Source organism: Musca domestica, unplaced genomic scaffold (genome assembly GCF_030504385.1).
Source record: "Musca domestica strain aabys unplaced genomic scaffold, Musca_domestica.polishedcontigs.V.1.1 4, whole genome shotgun sequence".
In the NCBI taxonomy this organism is placed as follows: Eukaryota; Metazoa; Arthropoda; class Insecta; order Diptera; family Muscidae; genus Musca; species Musca domestica.
The window spans coordinates 5,581,293-5,600,770 of record NW_026712328.1 but is presented as its reverse complement, the minus strand read 5'-3'; the positions used below and the strand labels follow the sequence as shown (position 1 = coordinate 5,600,770).

The 19,478-nt window shown below is 33.6% G+C and overlaps 1 protein-coding gene across 1 annotated transcript in view; it reads left to right on the top strand.

Annotated features, from left to right (window-relative positions):
• Positions 1–11,116, top strand: part of LOC101898901 (synaptosomal-associated protein 25) — a 750,023-nt gene extending 738,907 nt beyond the window's left edge. Inside the window, exons 7-8 of the mRNA XM_059126630.1 lie at positions 10,449–10,593; positions 10,655–11,116. Coding sequence (XP_058982613.1) covers positions 10,449–10,593; positions 10,655–10,717 — 208 coding nt within the window. The 3' untranslated portion in view covers positions 10,718–11,116. The remainder of the gene's footprint in view (positions 1–10,448; positions 10,594–10,654) is intronic.
• The last annotated feature ends 8,362 nt before the right edge of the window (positions 11,117–19,478 follow it).

Below are 19,478 nucleotides of genomic sequence, written 5' to 3'. Positions count from 1 at the left end.
GATGATGCTGTATTTAATATCATGGAATGCGTGTGTAATGGAATCGATGCGGGGTTCAAAGGAGTTGCTGGTTTATTTCATGATTTTCCAAAGCATTTGACCTTGTAAACCATAATATTCTCATTCAAAAATTGCGCTGTATTGGATTTCAAAACGAAACTTTACGTTTTTTTAAAGATTGCTTAAAACACCGATTTCAGTTTGTAAAAGTTGAGGATGAAGAAACTTTGTGTTTGCCTGTTGAACATGGATTTCCTCAAGAAAGAGTTTTGGGGCTACTGTTATTGAAGATATATGTTGAAGAATACGAAGTTCTTTGGAAAACTGGTGATATATGCCGATGACATAAGTCTTTTTTAGACCATACCCGGCTGGTGGTTAACATAAATGGAGTTCGAATTCCTGAATTTGACTCAGTTAGATACTTAGGACTCTTGATGAACAATAACATGTCGTGGAACTGTCATATTGATGAGCTAAAGTCAAAAATTTCATCAGCTACTGGTGTCCTATATAAATTTAGACGACTATTAAGCACAAACAGTAAGCTCTTCATCTTCCAACCACTAATTCACTCTTATCTGATATATATGCCAGGAATTTATGAATGCAAAGACAGTAGATCATTAAAAGATTTACAGCGTAACAAAATAAAGCGTTAAAAGTTGTCTTTAACTTGCCAATAAGATATCCAACTGTAAGAGTTTACAAGGAAGTAGTCAAAACTATATTGTCTGTGCGAGGTTTATATTTACAACACATACTAACATATGTTTACAAGTCTATTATAAACATAGGATCCAGATCTATAAACTTAAGGATTGATTTCGAGAGGCATGGTAGAAATACACGACAAGCTGGATTTTTACACACCGCTTGATGTCGTCTTGAAATAACAAAACAGAAAATTGGACCATGCGAGTTTAATAAATTACCACTGATTTTAAGAAACACACTACGAATCTCATCGTATAAAGGCAAACTTAAAAATTGCTTGCTATCTATAATAGACACACTTCTAATTTTTAAATTTTCATTACAAAAAAAAGAACATTTAATATAATTGTTAAATTGAAAGATAATTTGTATTTATAATTTATAACGATGGTTGTCAGTATTGCTCTGCAATTCCTAGTGGTGCTGGGGCTTATACAATTTAACAAAATAAAGAATTGAATAAAAAAAATGTTACTAGTCGTTAATTCTTAGCGTTGTTCGGCCAACTTTTGAATATGGTTGTGCACTTTGGAGTACCTTCTATAAATTATATTCTGACAAATAGAATCTGTACAGATTCAATTTCTTCTGTTTGCTCTTAGAGGCTTAGGGTGGAATTCGAATGAAACTCTTCCATCTTATGAAAATCAGTTAAAACTTATAGACCTCCCGTCACTGCTCAAAAGGCGTCAAATGCTTAGATGCATTTTCATAATAAAACTCTTGCGTGGGCGAATTCAGTATGGATTTCTATTAAGCGAAATAAACTTTAATGTCCCTTTGCGTTGCACGCGAAATTACATATCTCTTAAATTAACGACAGCAAAATCTAATTACGAAGTATGTAACAAATTATACAATATAATGTTTTTATCTAAACCCTTGCATGTTATAAAAAAATCGATCTGAGTTCTCAAAATGTAGAAATAGTTGCAAGAAATAATTAATGGAATTTTAGTTTTGCTGTAGTCTGTATATCTGTGTTGCGTATATTAATATAGTTTATTGTTAAGCCGGCTGATAATTACTGTAGCCGGTTTCCCTAGCCTACTAACCCCCTGTATTTCGGACAGTAGGGTGTACGCGCTCCCTTCGTTATGGGGAGGTGGCCCCCTCGGTCGGCAGTGGCGGGAAAGTGTGGCGATGGGAACGATCGAATAAAAAAGTTCGACATGATACGTCGAAGACAACAGGTAATTTGGTAGAGACGCTGCTCGGGCAAAGAACGCAATGATATGGTATGTAGTAATTGGGAAATGAAATATCATCTGAGACATATGGCCCAATTTCTCATATTTTTTAGAAATTTTGAGTAATCTTCTTTCAATTTTGGGGTTTTGTTCAATTTGCTCTCTATGGAAAAGAAACGACGCTATGTCTCGTGAATCGCCAAGCAAATTTGGTTACCTTTAAAGGGCAATCTACCAATACTAATGGAGTAGCAAGAATAACATTACTCACTTGAGTGCTGGGTTTGGTTTGAAACGTGCTATGTGTGGCAGCAGATCATAACGATGGTTATTCTTCATCCCCTTCGGAAGTTTAAACATTGATGTCATATTTTCAAGAAAAAAGTGTGTCATTATCATACCTCTCTTTTAATCTTTTAAAGGCACTATGATATTTTTAATCTGTGACCTGGAAAGCCACTATGATTAGAAGCGCTTCCCCACCGAGACACAAGGCTGAACTTGGCTGAACTTTTCCGAAGTAGAAATAGTTGGGTCATTGTGGACCAAAGTTTTGAATGTATATATAAAGTTTTTATACTTCAAATATTCCCCATCAAATTTGGGTAATCTATTAGATGGAACATGAAGCAAAACAAATGATTACCAGCACAAACAAGTGCTTTAAAGATTCATATTTAAAACTTGTTTTAAGCATATTGCGGTTTGGTCATTTACTTTTTATTTATTTACAAATATGTTCTTTGGAATTTTAGCCACACATCAGCATCTTCAGAGCAAGCATTTTTATATGCGAAGAATTATGTTAGTGCCAAGAGAAGCAACCTGCATCCCGCAAGAGTAAAAAACAATTGTTTTTTCATGATAATAAGGCTGTAATTATTGAAGCTAATTAATTAATTTTTATTCTGAATTAAATGAGTTGAAAGTTATTAAACTAAGCATTTGGCCGCCACCGCCGACTTTCTTTCGGCTGCAGTCGTCTTTTAGCCGCCGATGACGGACCAAACGTATTCAAAACAGGCATTTCAGGATATGCAGGATATGCCTCTGGCAGAAACTAGGATGTTGTTGTTTTTTTTTTTTTTTTTGTGGAACATGGTACACTTGCCTTTAGGAAGGTTGAAGTCGAAGGAATTTTTGATGTCGCGTTGTTATATTGAACGAAGGGATTGTATTAAAGATGAAGTGGAAGCCTTTGCGAAGCACGAATCTTGTACAATTTTCTATTGGTTGATGCAATAACGTTAATATATGCCTCAAATGCAGCATTGTATTTACTTTGTGCTTATTCGAGGACCGTTTCTTTAGCTTCGGCAGCAAGTTTGTTACGTATAATCATTTTTATAAGTCTGTTTCACTTTATCCCAAGGTGACTTAGCCTCAGAAAATTTAAATTTAAGAATATAAATATCCAGATCCTCTTATTGAAGAACATTGAAGTTGCTTTCAAATTGAACGATATAATCAGTTAATCAGATAAAATAATCAAGAGGAGTGAATGACATCTTGAATAATAAAAAAATTACTGGATGAAAACCAAGTTAAGCAAATTCGTAGCTTTGTAGAAAACTTAGAAAAATTAATCAAAATATTTTATTTGTTAGCGAATACTAACGAATACAACACCAAACAAAAGCTTTTAAGCGGGGCTTTAGGTGCAAACTATTAAAAAGAATCAGAAAAAGCAATATATGTTCTCTATGTAGTATCGTTGGGTTGTGTGTATCGACTATATATGATAAAATCCTATAAATATATTGCCAAAAAATCTGAAAAGTTTCTAAATACTTGATTTATAACTTGAATTTATGAATAAAGGTAGTGTGCAAAGACTGTAAAACGCACACTAAAATAAAACCGCAATCAGGAACGAATAAAAATGAAAGAAATGCTTACAAAGCGACCGAATGTAGGGTGTTTATTATAACGAAACGAATAATTTCCAACCTATCCGTTTAAACAATAAGAAAATTTTTAAAATTTTTCAGCTCTTACAAAATAAAACAAGTAAAAAAACAGTAAGCAGCCGGGCCGAACTTTGGAACGAATAAGGAAATTTTCAAAAAATAAAACCCATTAAAAATTCTGTTAAAAGCTTTAAAATAACAAATATCAGAAGGTGCCGATATATGGGTGGATATACAATATTGTGGACCTATATAGACAATTCTATTTCTGGGGGTAAAGAACTCACAAAAGACCCCTTGTGTAGAATTCCGTAAAAAATGTGGCTAAAATCATTACCATTATATGGGGGCTATACGATATCGTGGACCTATATAGATGATTCTCTTCCAAGGGATAAAGTACTCACAAAGAACTCCTTTTGTAGAATTTCAGACAATTCCATTGAAAATGTGGCTAAAATCATAAAAATACCGAATATCGGGTGTACCGTTATATGGGGGCTATACAATATCGTGGACCTGTGTAGACAATTCTTTATCAGGGGGTAAAATGCTCACAAGGAACTCCTTGTGTAGAATTTCAGACAATTCCGTTGAAATATGTGGCTAAAATCATAAAAATACCGAATATCAAGGGGTACCGTTATATGGGCGCTATACGATATCGTGAACCAATATAGTCCATCTTCGAACTTTACCTGCCTGCAGACAAAAGAGAGATCTGTGCAAAATTTTAGCTACCTATCTTTATTCGTTTCGACTGTAGCGTGATTACAACAGACGGACACCGCTAAATCGTCTTAGGATCTTGCGCTGATCAAGAATATATATACTTTATTGGGTCTAAAATTATTATTTCGATGAGTTACAAACGGAATGACGAACTTAATATACCCTCCGTACTATGTATGGTGGAGGGTATAAAAAGAACTGATTTGGGAAAATTATTGTACTCAAGAATGGGTCACCCTAGTGACAATTGTCTGAAAGAAATGGTTCTCTGAAAGAATTATGTAGTGAATCAGCCTCAACAGCAACATGCCTTATAAAGAGAAGCCCCTGCAAATCTGTTTCTGACTGCCGAATCGTGATACAAGTTTAAGCCTAACATTTCAAAACTACGAGTTTTTGGATGTAAGGCATTTCTTTGGGTTGCTAAACAGAAAAGAAAAATACGTAATTCAAAATCACAAGAAATGGTTATGATGGGTTATATGTTAGTTATGGCAAGAGATGTTTGTTTTGTCCAAGACTGTTTTCCTTATGTGCAACAGATTCAGGAAAAGAAAATCGCCAATTGCTTACATAAGAATCGTACATGAACAGATTTCAAAACAGTCCAGGCGAGATGGTTTTAGCTCTATATTTATATATATTTTGATGATTTTAGCTAAATTATTTTAAGTTTTTGAATTTGAATATGGTAATGGCTTATGACAAACAATGCCTATGTAGATCCACGTCATATCGACCCCAATAAAACGGCTGTATGCAGTATTTTTAAAATTTAAAAAATAATTTTTAAAGCATTTTATTTTTTGAAAGTTTCCAAATTCGTTCCAAATGGGTATTCAAAGTTCGGCCCGGCCGAACTTGCTGCTTTTTTAACTTGTTGTTATTGTTATGGTTATTTCGATGAGATACAAACGGAATGACGAACTTAATATACCCTCCATACTATGTGTGGTGGAGGGTATAAAAAGAACTGATTTGGGAAAATTATTGTATCCTACAAATCTCTTTCTGACAAAAAGACACTGCCGAATTGTGATACAAGTTTAAGCCTAACATTTCAAAACTAAGGGTTTTTGGATGTATGCCATTTTTTTGGGTTGCTAAACAGAAAAGAAAAATACTGAATTCAAAATCACAAGAAATGGTTATGATAGGTTATAGTTTAATGGATACAGATTGTGGAATCCAAAACATAGTTATGGCAAGAGATGTTTGTTTTGTCGAAGACTGTTTTCCTTATGTGCAACAGATTCAGGAAAAGAAAATCGCCAATTGCTTACATGAGAATCGTACATGAGCAGATTTCAAAACAGTCCAGCGAGATACATTGGTCTACATTAAAAAGAGTTTTTTACTACATTAAAGGAACTAAAAAACTCCACATGGTTTGCCAATATAATTTTTGGGGATGAAGAGATAATTTGGTTCGTAGATGCCGATTGGGGTTCAGATAACACAGTCCGCAAATCTGTAATGGAGCAGTAAGAAACAGACTATAGTTGTAACACTCTTAATATTTCAATTTAAAACAAGTTAAAAAGCAGTAAGTTCGGCCGGGCCGAACTGTGAATACCCTCCACCATTTGGAACGAATTTAGAAATTTAAAAAAAAATCATGAAAATATCGTATATCGGGGGGTACCGTTGTATGGGGGCTGTACGAAGACGTGGACCAAAATAGAAAATTTTCTGTCATAGGCTGTACCATCCATTACGAACTTCAAATACGACATCTCAAACAATTTCGGTGAGTATTGTACCTAAAATCGCCAAAATACCGAATATAAGGAGGTACTGATATATGACGCCTATACGAAGACCTGGACCTGTATAAAAAATTTTCTGTTACAGACTGAAGTTCCCATTATGAACTCTAAATATGTAATTTGAAACAATTCTGGTGAATAATGACACTAAAATCATCAAAATACCGAATATTAGGAGGTACCGTTATATGGGAGCTATATGGAGACGTGGACCTGCACAGACAATTTTCTGTCATAGGCTGTGCATAACTTCAAATACCAAATTTGAAACAATTCCGGTAAATAATGTTGCTAAAATCATCAAAATATCGAATATAGGGAGGTACCGTTATATGGGGGCGATACGAAGTCGTGGACCTACAGACAGACGGACGGACATCGGTAGATCGACTCCAAATGTTCTGAAACGGATTTGGTCCAAAGAGACCTAGGGTATAAAACCATTATTTCGACTAGGCACGTTTTGACCGTATCAAATGATATATACCCTCTGTAGCCATATGGCTGAGGGTATAAAAATTACAATGATGAATTATTAGGAGTCGATCTAGCGATGTCCGTCCGTCCGTCTGTCTGTCTGGCTGGCTGGTGCGCACGATAACTCTCGAAGGGAGTATCTGATTTGGTCCAAATTGGCTACAACGTAATATTTTTGTCAAACTTAGATCGAGTTCGGAGATGGGCAATATCGGTCCACTCCTTCTGGTACCTCCCCCACAAAAGGTCGAAATTTTCAAAAAATATATTTTTTGCACAGGAAGAGAAAGGATAATCCGAATTCGCTCCAACTTTGCAAATCATAATATTTGCGTCAGTGCTAGGTCAGGTGTGAAAATGGGCAATATCGGTCCCCTCCATCAAGTACCTTCCCCACAAATGGTCAAAATTTTGAATAATTACAACTCTCATAAAATGTTATGTAAGAGTCCGATTGTCTTCAAATTTCACACATCCCAATATTTATATTAACTCAAGGTCTGGTGTTAAGATGAACAATATCGGTCCACTCCTTCTGGTACCTCCGACACAAAAGGTCAAAATGTTCAATAAATACATTCTTTGCACAGAAAGAGAAAGGATAATCCAAATTTGCTCCAACTTTGCAAATCCTAATATTTGCATCAGTGCTAGGGCAGGTGTGGAAATGGACAATATCGGTCCACTCCATCAAGCACCTCCCCCACAAAATATTGAAATTTTGAGTACCCATGAAGCTCATAAATCGCCAAATTAACATCCGATTCCATTTAGACTTGGCATAATCTTAACACTAGTCAAAATATATTTAGATAATCGAACATAGGCTGAGGATATATCTCTGGCGGCAATACCGACTGATACTTTTTAACTTGTTTTATTATGGTTTTAACTTATGTAGGTCAGAACAAAGGAAGAATGAAAAGAATGATTGGAGTTATTTTCTAAAACTAAAAGGGTAATAAAAGAAGAAATGCGATTTAATTTTAAAATATAAAGCATTTTGTAAATCTAGTCTGGAATTGCAATTTTAATACGTACAGACAAAGACAATGTTTCTGTTAAAAGGGCCGCTAAGGTTTTAAATCATGCGGAATTCGGAGGCGCCTCTGACTATCGTGTTGTATGAAGTGAATTTGTGGCATTCTCTTTCTTTGAGTAATCATAACGAAGAACGTTTGGCTTCGAGTCAACGTTCTGATAGTGGTTTTCGATTTGAGGGTCGAAACAGGTATTCTGATCTGTATCTGGATATAAGTTAACAATTGGTCCTTACCTCCACTAATTTTGTTGCTGTCTTTCTATTTGTAATGTTGTTGAAGTTCTTTTAAATATTTCACCTTTTACTTCAGACATATGCTATATATTTTCTTCGGTAAGGCCCTGTTCAGGTGGATATAACTATGGAACATCAATGAGGAAATGTCCAGGTTCCGTGGTGGAAGATTATTTGGATCATCACTTATAGTACAAAATAGTAAAATCTAGAATTCAACTAAGATTCTGTGCAATTCAGAAAGGTGAATAGTTCTTCAAAAGTGATTGTCGTGTGGACAATGTCCTATTTTTAAGATACCCTATCCGCCAAATCTGTGGCACCAGGCGCTGTGAAGTCCCATTCCAAGTTCTGACAAACAATTAATATACGAATAGGCCTGAAAAGTCCATTTATATTTTCTATTATTTTATATAATATATTGCAGTATGTGTCATTACCTGCCAGAACAGTTTTGCGGGGCAACTTCCAGCAAAGTCAACTCCAGTGCTGAAAAAGTGAAAGACGACTTGATTTGGTTCTGATTTTTTTTTTTTTGTATAGTACTCATGTTTTTAGCGACCTATCGACATTTTAACATGTTGTTACTTGGTTCACTCCATGGAATGTAAATTTAGACGTATGTTCGACAAGCAATCGTGAGAGTTTGGCGAAAGTATCTTTCATTGTAAGTCAATATGAGTTGGTAAGACATCAGTTTGCCTTCATGATTCGCTTGGTATCGATAAAGAATAAAAAAACAAGAGCGACTTGCTACAACATAATTTTGGTTATTGTACCAATAACTAAGGGGAATTAATTTGTTTTAGTCCATTGAATTTATTCAGCCAGATGGTATTTGGTAAGTTAAGGTCGCCTAGACAAATTAATTAGGAATTTTATGAGTGAATATGTAAAATTTTCAGCATGTTTTAAATAAATACTTGAATTTTAAATACTTGAAATTTTGAGGAATATTCGAATATGTTATATAAATAGTTTGGTTAATATATGCTAATTTTGCACACACGAATTCAAAATTTTGTATATGGATAAACAAAACAAGTTTAAAGGAATAAGACCTGCGAACTGCTATGGGCACTCCCCACAGACTTTATTTAATTTATTATTTGTAAGAAAATGGTATTGATCGAGTAAAATTTCAGTATCTGGATATCCAGTTTAATCCCAGTTTCTATAAAAACGACATTTAAAAATCAGATGCAAAAGACTTATACATAAAGTATTTTTAACTTTAGTGTTTAGGGCTCTAAAATATTGGTAAAGCAAAGATTTTTTTTTGGAACATCGTATTCAGAGGATAAGGTTATTGATTTTACAAGAGTAGGTTTTTCCGAATACAAGAATTTTGGACTTCATACAATTACTAATGTTAACTACAGAAGTACTAGGATGTAGTCTAGAAACAAATGTACTGATTTTGGGGCAACTACGATTAATTCGTTATTAATAGCAAAATGAGCAGTTTCTGATGCACTATTGGAGGCGGCTGAGGACGCAATGCAAGCAGTAGTATCGTCTAAACTGTATGCATGCTGTTGTTGTTCTCCTGCCATTGCACTGGTTGTGTTTAATTATTTTGACGTACAACTCTTTTCCTTTTTTTATAGCTTGAAGGACAGCAAGTAAAATATGAATGTCAAAGAGCGTAAGAACCATATGTTGAAGAAAATAACTCAATATTTGCTACATATGCAGAAGTCATTCATAAATTCGATGGAATTCCCAATGATCCATCACACAAAGAACCATAAATAAAAAAAATCTATTGGCTAAAGATCAATCTACAAATAGAAATTAAAAGTCGGTCATTCCTGCACTAGTTGCAGAAGATCCTGCCAGTCCTTGTTGCGAGATTAAAAGATTATAGAAGAGCGTAGTAAGAGGACGACACAAAAGGGGCTCAAAGAGCAAGTCAAAATTCCAGTGGTTAAAAAAAAAAAAAAAACAAAAAAAAAAATTGCTAGCCTTTTTTGTAGCACTAGCGCCTGTATGGGATCCACGACACATCATAGTCTCAATAAGACAATGAAGTTACTTTAAAAATATATCCAAACGTCAACTAAAATTTTATAATTTTCAATAATGGGCAAACAGACAAGATGCTAAAATAGAAATAAGCAATAAAAATTATAAAACCTAGAATGGAAGGAATCAAAATACGATTCACAAAAAAATGTTGAATTTAGTTTTATTCTGTAGCATAGTCTACAAGGAAATAATTTAAAGGCTATAACAAAATAATATTTTATAGTTGCACAAATTCATAAAAACGAGAGAAAAGTTTCTACAATTTTCCTCATTAGAAGGATGTAGGAGATCCTCTTTGAGTAAAATTTTTGAGAAATCAAATCAAAATGTTTTCTTTTATTTCCAGAATTACTAATGATGCGAGGGAAGACGAAATGGAAGAGAATATGGGTCAAGTGAATACAATGATTGGAAATCTTCGAAATATGGCACTTGACATGGGATCAGAGTTGGAAAATCAAAATCGACAAATTGACAGGATTAATAGAAAGGTAAGAATATTTTTTAAGCGATATATGGTAAATAATTCAACATTATGCTTTGCATTTGCAGGCGGAATCGAATGAAGCTAGAATAGCTGTAGCAAATCAAAGAGCACACCAACTTCTTAAATAAGCTATTTTGCTCCTACATATATAACTGTGATATGTGCAAATAAAAAAAATATTTATATAAATATATATATATATTATATATATATATATATATATATATATATATATATATATATATATATATATATATATATATATATATATATATATATATATATATATATATATATATATATATATATGTATTATATATGTATATATATATATATATACAGATGAGGGAAATTTCTTGAGAAGAGTATTTTCACAAGCGTTCTGCCATTTGTGTTGTTTGTTCCTCACTTTACATTTTTGCTCACTTTGAAATGTAGAGGTGGTTTTAAACTTCAAGTTATAGTAAGGTTCTTTATGAATGTATTTATGCTGCATTAAACGTTGGTTTCTCTGAGTAAGATGTTTACATATTCTTTATCCCAAATAATTGCATTTTTGCTTCTTATGCAAATAGACTCAAGCACTTTTGATTCACAATTTTACTTCGATCAAACTGAGATGGACTGCTGATGCTTACACCATTAAATAGACCGACAACTGTGTAATTATCTTTCTTTGTAGATACTAATATCTATCATTTTTTTATACAAATCAAGGCTAGGCAAAGAGTATCCCTTGGAATATCTATGTGTTCACCAATACAACTGTAAAAATAAATTGTTTTGAGTTTTCTGTCAAATTGGTTTTTTGAGAATATTTAGTTTTATTCGAGCAGTCGATGGGGAAGGTGCTGTCGGATATTTTTATGAATACACCGTAAGAAATATTGGAATACATAAATATATCTTACTACATATTTGAAACAAATATTTGCGAAATTGTTAAAATTACGACTGTTAAGATTTATTTATTTATTTATTTTTTTTTTTGATTGATTTCTGTTTGATGTTTACCATTCTGTTTGTAATTCACAGAAATAATATTTTAGGAGCCAACACAGAATATGAGTAAAATCAGAGTAAAATTATACGACTATTTGCATATGTCTGTATATCAGCCTGTGGTAATCGGTATTACTTTTTAAAGGGTCAACTTTCTTGGTTAGCATGTTATGTCCGAAATTATTAAACACAAATAACATAAAAGTTATATTAACTTATATATTTTTGAAGGACATTTATATTATTTTTTTATACCCTCCACCGTAATATGGAGTGTATATTAAGTTTGTCATTCCGTTTGTAACACCTCCAAATATACATTTAAGATCCCACAAAGAATATATTATCATGATCAGCATAAAAATCTATTTCGATTTAGCGATGTCCGCCCGTCTGTGAAAATCGCTCTAGCTTCCGAACGAAATGAAGTAGATTAATAAAATTTTACTCAAATGTATATTATGTTTGCAGGACTTTTGGTATTGAAAATGGGCCATGTAGGTCCACGTTTTGGTATTGACCCCATATAACGGTACCTCCCGATATTCGGTATTTTGATGATTTTAGTTACATTATTCACTGAATTTTTTTATTCAAGTTTCGAATTTGAATATTGTAATGGTTTATGACAAAAGTTGCCTATGCAGGTCCACGTCGTAATTTTGACCCTAATATAACGGCAACATTCGGTATTTTTAAGATTTTAACAGAATTTTTTACGGATTTTATTTTTTAGAAAATTGCCAAATTCGTTCCAAACTGTGGAGGGTATTCAAAATTCGGCCAGGCCAAACTTACAGCTCTTTTACTTGTTTCATTTTAAAATGATTCATAATTGAAATAATTGTGCAAATATATCTCCGAATTGTCTACTCAAAATTATATTTTTTACCAACGAAGTTGTTTTGAAAATAGAAAATTTTAAATTGAAAATTTAAAGACAACAAATTATTTCTCTCTCTGTAAAGAGAGGCAAAAAGCACTTGCAATATTTTGTTATTTCAAAACACATGCAATCACAAAAATTTTTTGAGGCTCTCTGCCTAGCCCTGATACAAATAAAGAGTAACAAGATATGTACAACAATATATATTTATTTTAATCATACATTTATGAAATTTTGTCAAGAGCATTTCAGCTAAGAAATATAAGTTCTATGAAGGTGTACTTCGGAAAAAGTAATATAATAAAAAACATAAATAAAAAAATCACAAGATGAAGTTTTTTTTTTTTTTTTTTCATTTTCAATACATGTCGTGGAAGTTATTTCCGCGACCACTAACAGTAACGTCGTAGACGCTATTTATTTACGTCTCAAAGGCATGGTTCATTTCCTTTCGAAAGACGTAACTTCCGCTATGATTTATGTTGCTTAGGCATGACTTCTAAGTCACTTCCGGTATATTTATTGCTTACATTGTTTGTATTCATAAACCATTTTCACATTTGGCTGTACATCACATTTGATGCAACAAGGAAAGCTTTTAGTATGATATTGATAGCAATGTAACCGTTTGCAATTGATTTGTGTTCCTAATAAGCAGATGGATTCGGAAAGTACCAATGCAGCTACCACAGTCATGAATAAGGAGTGGCGCCAAATATTCATGAGCTTTTTCTATTTCCACATTTATTGTATTATATCAAATATTAGAACGTAGCTGAAAGTATTTGTCATCGGTTTGACTTGTGTTCGCTTTAAGCAGATGATATTAGTAAATAACATTTTTACCCCGAACAAACAAGCCGATATTGTCCTTAGACCGATAAACGTAGCCGAAGTATCTACAAATTGTGTGAATAGATTATTGCACTAGAATATGATTATTGAAGATTATTGCCTAATGTGAATAACATTTTATATTAAAATTCCATTTCTTATTGTGATGTTGTATTCGAAATCATTTCTATTATTATGCATTTTCGAACAACCCAACATGTGCATTGAATAAATCAGTGATAAAACGTGATAGTTAAGCAAATAAGAAATAATAAATTTGTGGAGAGCTTAGTACGTTTACTTACTGTTTTTATTTAGCTTTGTCGTGACGTTTTTGTTATACAGTTTTATGGGAACTGTTATAAATACTGTCTTATACAGTTTGACACGGTCAAAAGCGTAACACAATTTTTTTTAAGTTTTGCCTTGTTAAGGCGAAGATCATATGTTTATGATTTATGTGTTTGTTTCTCTTTCGAGACGAGCTTAATGATCTGAAATTTGCAGTGAAAAGGAAAGCCAGATAGACACTATCACACACTCACCACTATGCGACGCGTTTCGCCGTTGTTTAAGCGGCTCATCAGGCCTATTTGGTGTGGATGATGGCTTACAAGGGCCGTTCTCTGGAAAGTAGTATATATTTTGAACTTATTGCGAAGTAGCATATGCGAATTAAACATTAGAAACTCTCCAAGTTCTATTAGCAGAACTTTTTCACAGCAAATTTCAGATTATTAAGCTCGTCTCGAAAGATAAACAAACATACTAGAGTTGGTTGTTGAAGAATTAAATGCGTGTAATTCCACTTTAAATTATACAAATATACCCGTTATTGCCGGTTAATAAAAACTTTCCAAATTCGGTATTAGGATCCCTCTTCTTCTCAATCTTCTCAGTGCAAATGTTCTTCCACTTAAGAAGTTCATAGTAGTCATTTGAATAATAATGATCAACTTAAGGAAGATCTTTCTAATGTTAGTAAATGGGCCTGTTTTACTATACGGATGTGAACCTTTAGCACAAGGTAAACCATATACTAGCATAATACCTTAAGTCTATGGTTTAAGAGAAGAGATCACGTATCTCAATTTACCAATACCTTATTTGGTTTTAGTTTCGACACTCTCATATAATATTAAAGCTCTGCATTTGCTGCATAAGATTATTGTTATCTATATGCAACTATATCAAACAAGTAAAAAACCTGAAAAAATAGGCCGGACCGAACATTGAATACCCTCCACCAATTTGAACGAACTTGGCAATTTCAAAAAAAATCCGTTAAAACTTCGGTTGAAATCTTAAAAATATTGAATGGACTACGCCGTGGACAGGCATAGGCAACTTTTGCCATAATCCGTTAAAAAAAATCGTTGAATAATGTAGTTAAAATCATCAAAATATCGTATATAGGGTGGTACCGTTATATCGGAGCTGTACGAAGGCCTGGACCTGCATAGACAATTTTCTGTCACAGGCTGTAGCATCCATTACGAACTTCAAATACCACACCTCAAACAATTTCGGTGGGTATTGTACCTAAAATCGTCAAAATACCGAATATAGGGATGTACTGTTATATGAGCCCTATACGAAGACCTGAACCAGCATAGATAATTTTCTGTCTTAGGGTGTAGTATTCAATTCGAACTTCAAATACCAAATTTGAAACAATTTCGGTGAATAATGTCGCAACAATCATCAAAATACCGAATATAGGGGGGTACCGTTATATAGGGGCTATACGAAGATGTGGACCTGCACAGACAATTTTCTGTCTTAGTATCCAAATCGAACTTCAAATACCAAATTTGAAACAATTCCGGTGAATAATGTCGCTAAATTCATTAAAATACCGAATATCGGGAGGTACCGTTATATGGAGGCTATATGAAGACGTGGACTTGCACAGACAATTTCCTGTCTTAGGTTGTAGTATCCATTTCGAACTTTAAATACCAAATTTAAAACAATTCCGGTGAATAATGTCGTTAAAATCATTAAAATACCGAAAATCGGGAGGTACCGTTATATGGGGGCTATATGAAAACGTGGACCTACCATTTACGAACTTAACCTGCCTACTGGAATACTAAACATGTGTGCAAAATTTTAGCCATCTATCTCAATTCATTCGAAAGATAGCGTGATTACAACATACATACAGACGGACATGGCTAAAACGTCTTAGAATTTTACGCTGATCAAGAATATATATACTTTGTTGGGTCTGACATGAGTATTTCGAGGAGTTACAAACGGAATGACAAAGTTAATATACCCTCCATAGAATGGTGGAGGGTATAAAAACCTGTGGATATAATATACATTTGAGTATAATGTTATCAACCTACTACATTACGTTCGGATATCGCTAAATCGACATGGAATTTTATGGGTCTAAAATGTATGTTTAGAGGTGTTACAAACGGAATGACAAAGTTAATATACCCTCCATACTATGGAGGATAAAAACACATGGCAGTCCAGCCATCGTGAGGCGAGCACGAATGTTCGCCAGAAGTTCTTGTCCGATGATTAGGTCCTCCGTGCTATCTGGCAAGATCAAGAAACGAGCAGGCAAAAGTTGGCAGCCTAATTCAATAGTTGTTTCTACAGCATGTTTGGCATTACGTTAAGATCCATCTACCAAAGTCACCCGAGAGCAGAAAGGTATCCGTTCGACTCTATCTCCAAGTACAGCCACAAGGTATTCCGATGAACGACGTGGTGGCTCCTGTACCCACCTTTGCACGATTTGCGATTTTGTGGCCAGCAACCCCTATGGTAGCCACCAAACTGTTGGATTCCACGTGGAGTGTCGTATCTAACTGAGGGGCTCGGAGTAGTTGCTGTGTCTCATCATTTTCTGCATTCCTTTCGAGTAGTCCCGAAATTTTTCTCTTGCCCGCTGGTGCCACTTCCCAATGTCTTCTTCCAAGCGCTCGAAATAGCGAGTTGCCAGGAAGAACATTTGGAAAACCTCCCGAAAGTCTGTCATTGTTCCGAAACCAGACAGCGTCTTACCCTTCATTACTTCCGGCAACGTCTTAGGTAGTATATCAGTATGTTACACATACTTTCCAGCTAAATCTTCTGCCCAATTTAGAAAGTCTAGAGCATCATGCTCACCGTTAAAACCTGTCAGAGCAAAAAGCAGGAGAAATACCACAATTTATGTTAAGAACTCAAATATGTTTATTTCACAAAAGTTTACAAGAGAATGAAAAAAAATTGTTATGTTGACAATATAGAAGTGTGTATTCAATTTATAAAACCAAAGTCTACTATGTTGTAGAAAAATAATACGAACAATTCAAATCAAACTAAAATAAGAAAGTAGTTTTCATTACATATTTCCAACACCTTCCCTTAATGAAAACTGGCCAACACCGAGCATTTTTATCAATTTCATATGTGAAAATGGCTTTAAACATTTGGTTAGAATATCAGCCACATTTTCTGTAGACGGAGTGAATTTTATTAGGCCCTTTTCATATAGTTCACGAACATGATGGACACGTGCATCGATGTGTTTACTTCTCGCGTGATATACAGGATTTCGTACCAATTATTAAGCACTTAGGTTGTCTCAATTTATTTCTGTTCCATTATTACATAAATCTTCAAATCCAAGTTCTGTGAGTAAGTTTCTCAAATATATACTCGGTGGCATCGACTTTACTACAATTTGAACAATCTTGACAATTTTTATATTTTGATCCAGGATATAAAGGTGTGCTACATTTTTTAATATTTCCATATTTTGTTCTTTCAATAACTCTCTTATTATTTTTTTCTGGGATAAGCTTATTATGCCAGTTGATTCTTTTCTTTCGATCTCCATCCCCAAGAAAAAATTAACTGGACCTTTATCAACATACCTTTGCATACCTCGTTACCGGGGAAAATGTTTCTGTGTAGTTTATGTCGTATTTTTGGGCACATCCCTTTGCCACAAGCCGTGCTTTATATCGATCTCACCCATTTATTTTTAGCACGGGTTCATTTTCTGGTTTTCTGACTAACTCCCATGTATCTTTTGACACTAGTGCTGAATATTCGTCTTCCATTGCTCTAATCCACATATCACCCTCAGGCGCCTTTATAGCTTCTTTTGGACATTCAACAATATCTTCCTTGCATACTACATTATTTAAACGTATTTTTTTCCTGAACGTAGCACACTATAATTGTGGATTATTGGAAGTTTCACATACAGGTATATACATTTCGTCATATGAAATCAAAAAAGGCGTAACTTACATTTCAAAAATTTTAGAGGAGAAGCAAAAAACTTCCGAAAATGGATAATACACAAAATTGTTTCAAAATTTTTGTAGGTTAAGCTTAGTTGTCACTATCGAATTAGTACTTGAAGAAAAAATTTGAATTTTTGTATTATTTGCAGAGCTATGAAACTTACGCCTTTTGAGGATTAGATTTTCTGAATCCGAAAAGGGCGTAAGTTACAATAAAAACAATTTAGCTACGATGTAGGAAGTGTTTTCCAATGTTCTTCATTAATTAGATTCACTATTTATTTTGTTTTTTATTAACATACTTATAGTAAACAAAAAACATAAAAAGTAATTCAGCAAAAAAAAAACAACATTTAAAGTAAAAAGATTTCATATCATAAATAGATAAAAATTAGAATATAGTATAGGATAGTGTTTGATTGCTAAATTTCATAGGGCAAATTTGTATAAAAATCATGGCAATCTTCTGGTATGAAGGATTTAAGATCCTGGAGATGTTCCCACTTTTTTTTAGAAATTTTTAGTCTCTGAGAATGTAATGGAGCAGGTTCGTTTTTATAAGTATCTTTTTCTTTTCGGTTTGGAAGAATTGCATATTCCTCTTTAATGTTTGTTTTAAAGTAAATAGTTCCAGACGTATCGTATCCCAATGCTCGAATCATGTTAACGGTGGGATCTCCAGCTTTTTTTCCTGTAAAATATTTTTGATTGTATTAACAGGTCATAAATATTTATTATCACAATTTTACCTGGACGAATGGAAGAGTAAAGCTTAGGAACAGAATCATAATCCAGAAAATATGAATGGGTAAGATGATGGGTGTTGAGTGGAAATGGAGACTTACGGGAATCGTTTACATATTCAACGAATTGAGAAGGAAGATTAATTTTTTTATTGTTTATTTTTCTTTGGATTATCGAATGAGTTGAATCACATTCCATTTGGGTGTGTCCAACTATTAAATATTTTTGCTCAATTGTTAGGTTTTTTTCAATACACAGGGATAGTAATGCGTTTGACAATATGATATTGCGGTTTTGATAAAAGCATCCATCCGAATATATTATAATATGGTTAATATCTGGTGACTGAAGTATACATTTTTTAAGTGTTTTATAATACATGTTGTGAAAGTAGACGCTACCAAATTCCCTTCAGATTCATCCCAGATATAATTGTCAGATTCATGGCTGATGATATTATAAATAGTAAAGTTGTGTACCTGCAATTTCATTTTATAATATGAAGCACTTGCGTTTGTTTGAGGAATCAATTTTACGGCTTGCATATCCATGCATAATAATAAGCAAAGACCAGACTTTGCATTTTCGATATCGTTTGCTTTTTCATCTCGCATTTCATCAACTTCTAATCTATGACTGATATATTGATCCTCAGTTATGTTTCTTGCCTCATATGATACACAAGTATTACACATGTCATTCCTTGGTTTAAATAATGTAATATTTTGTTCTTTTACTGTAAGCATAAACTTTGGATACGATACTGCAGAAACTTCATCATCGCTATTTTTAATGCATTCTTCACAATATAATTTATAAATTTGGCTGTATGATCTTAAATCTGTTTGCAAATAAAGTTTCTTGGTGTACTGCCTTCGGTAATGGGATTCAAGTTTCGGAATATCATTTAACCAATTTTTTAAAAAGTTATGACGCTTCTCGTATTTTTATCTTTAATCGAGGTATTTCTTCTCGGAATAGCTAAATCCGGTTGTTCCCTGTTTAAAAAGATTTCATCTACCCAATTTCTTACAGTTTTTTCAGTTATTCCAAGAGTTGACGTAAACATTTTCTGGCAGACTTGGATACGTGTTGTCTTAGCTTGCAAATAATAACGTTTGGAAAGCGATCGCCTTGAAATAATGTTCTCATTACGTG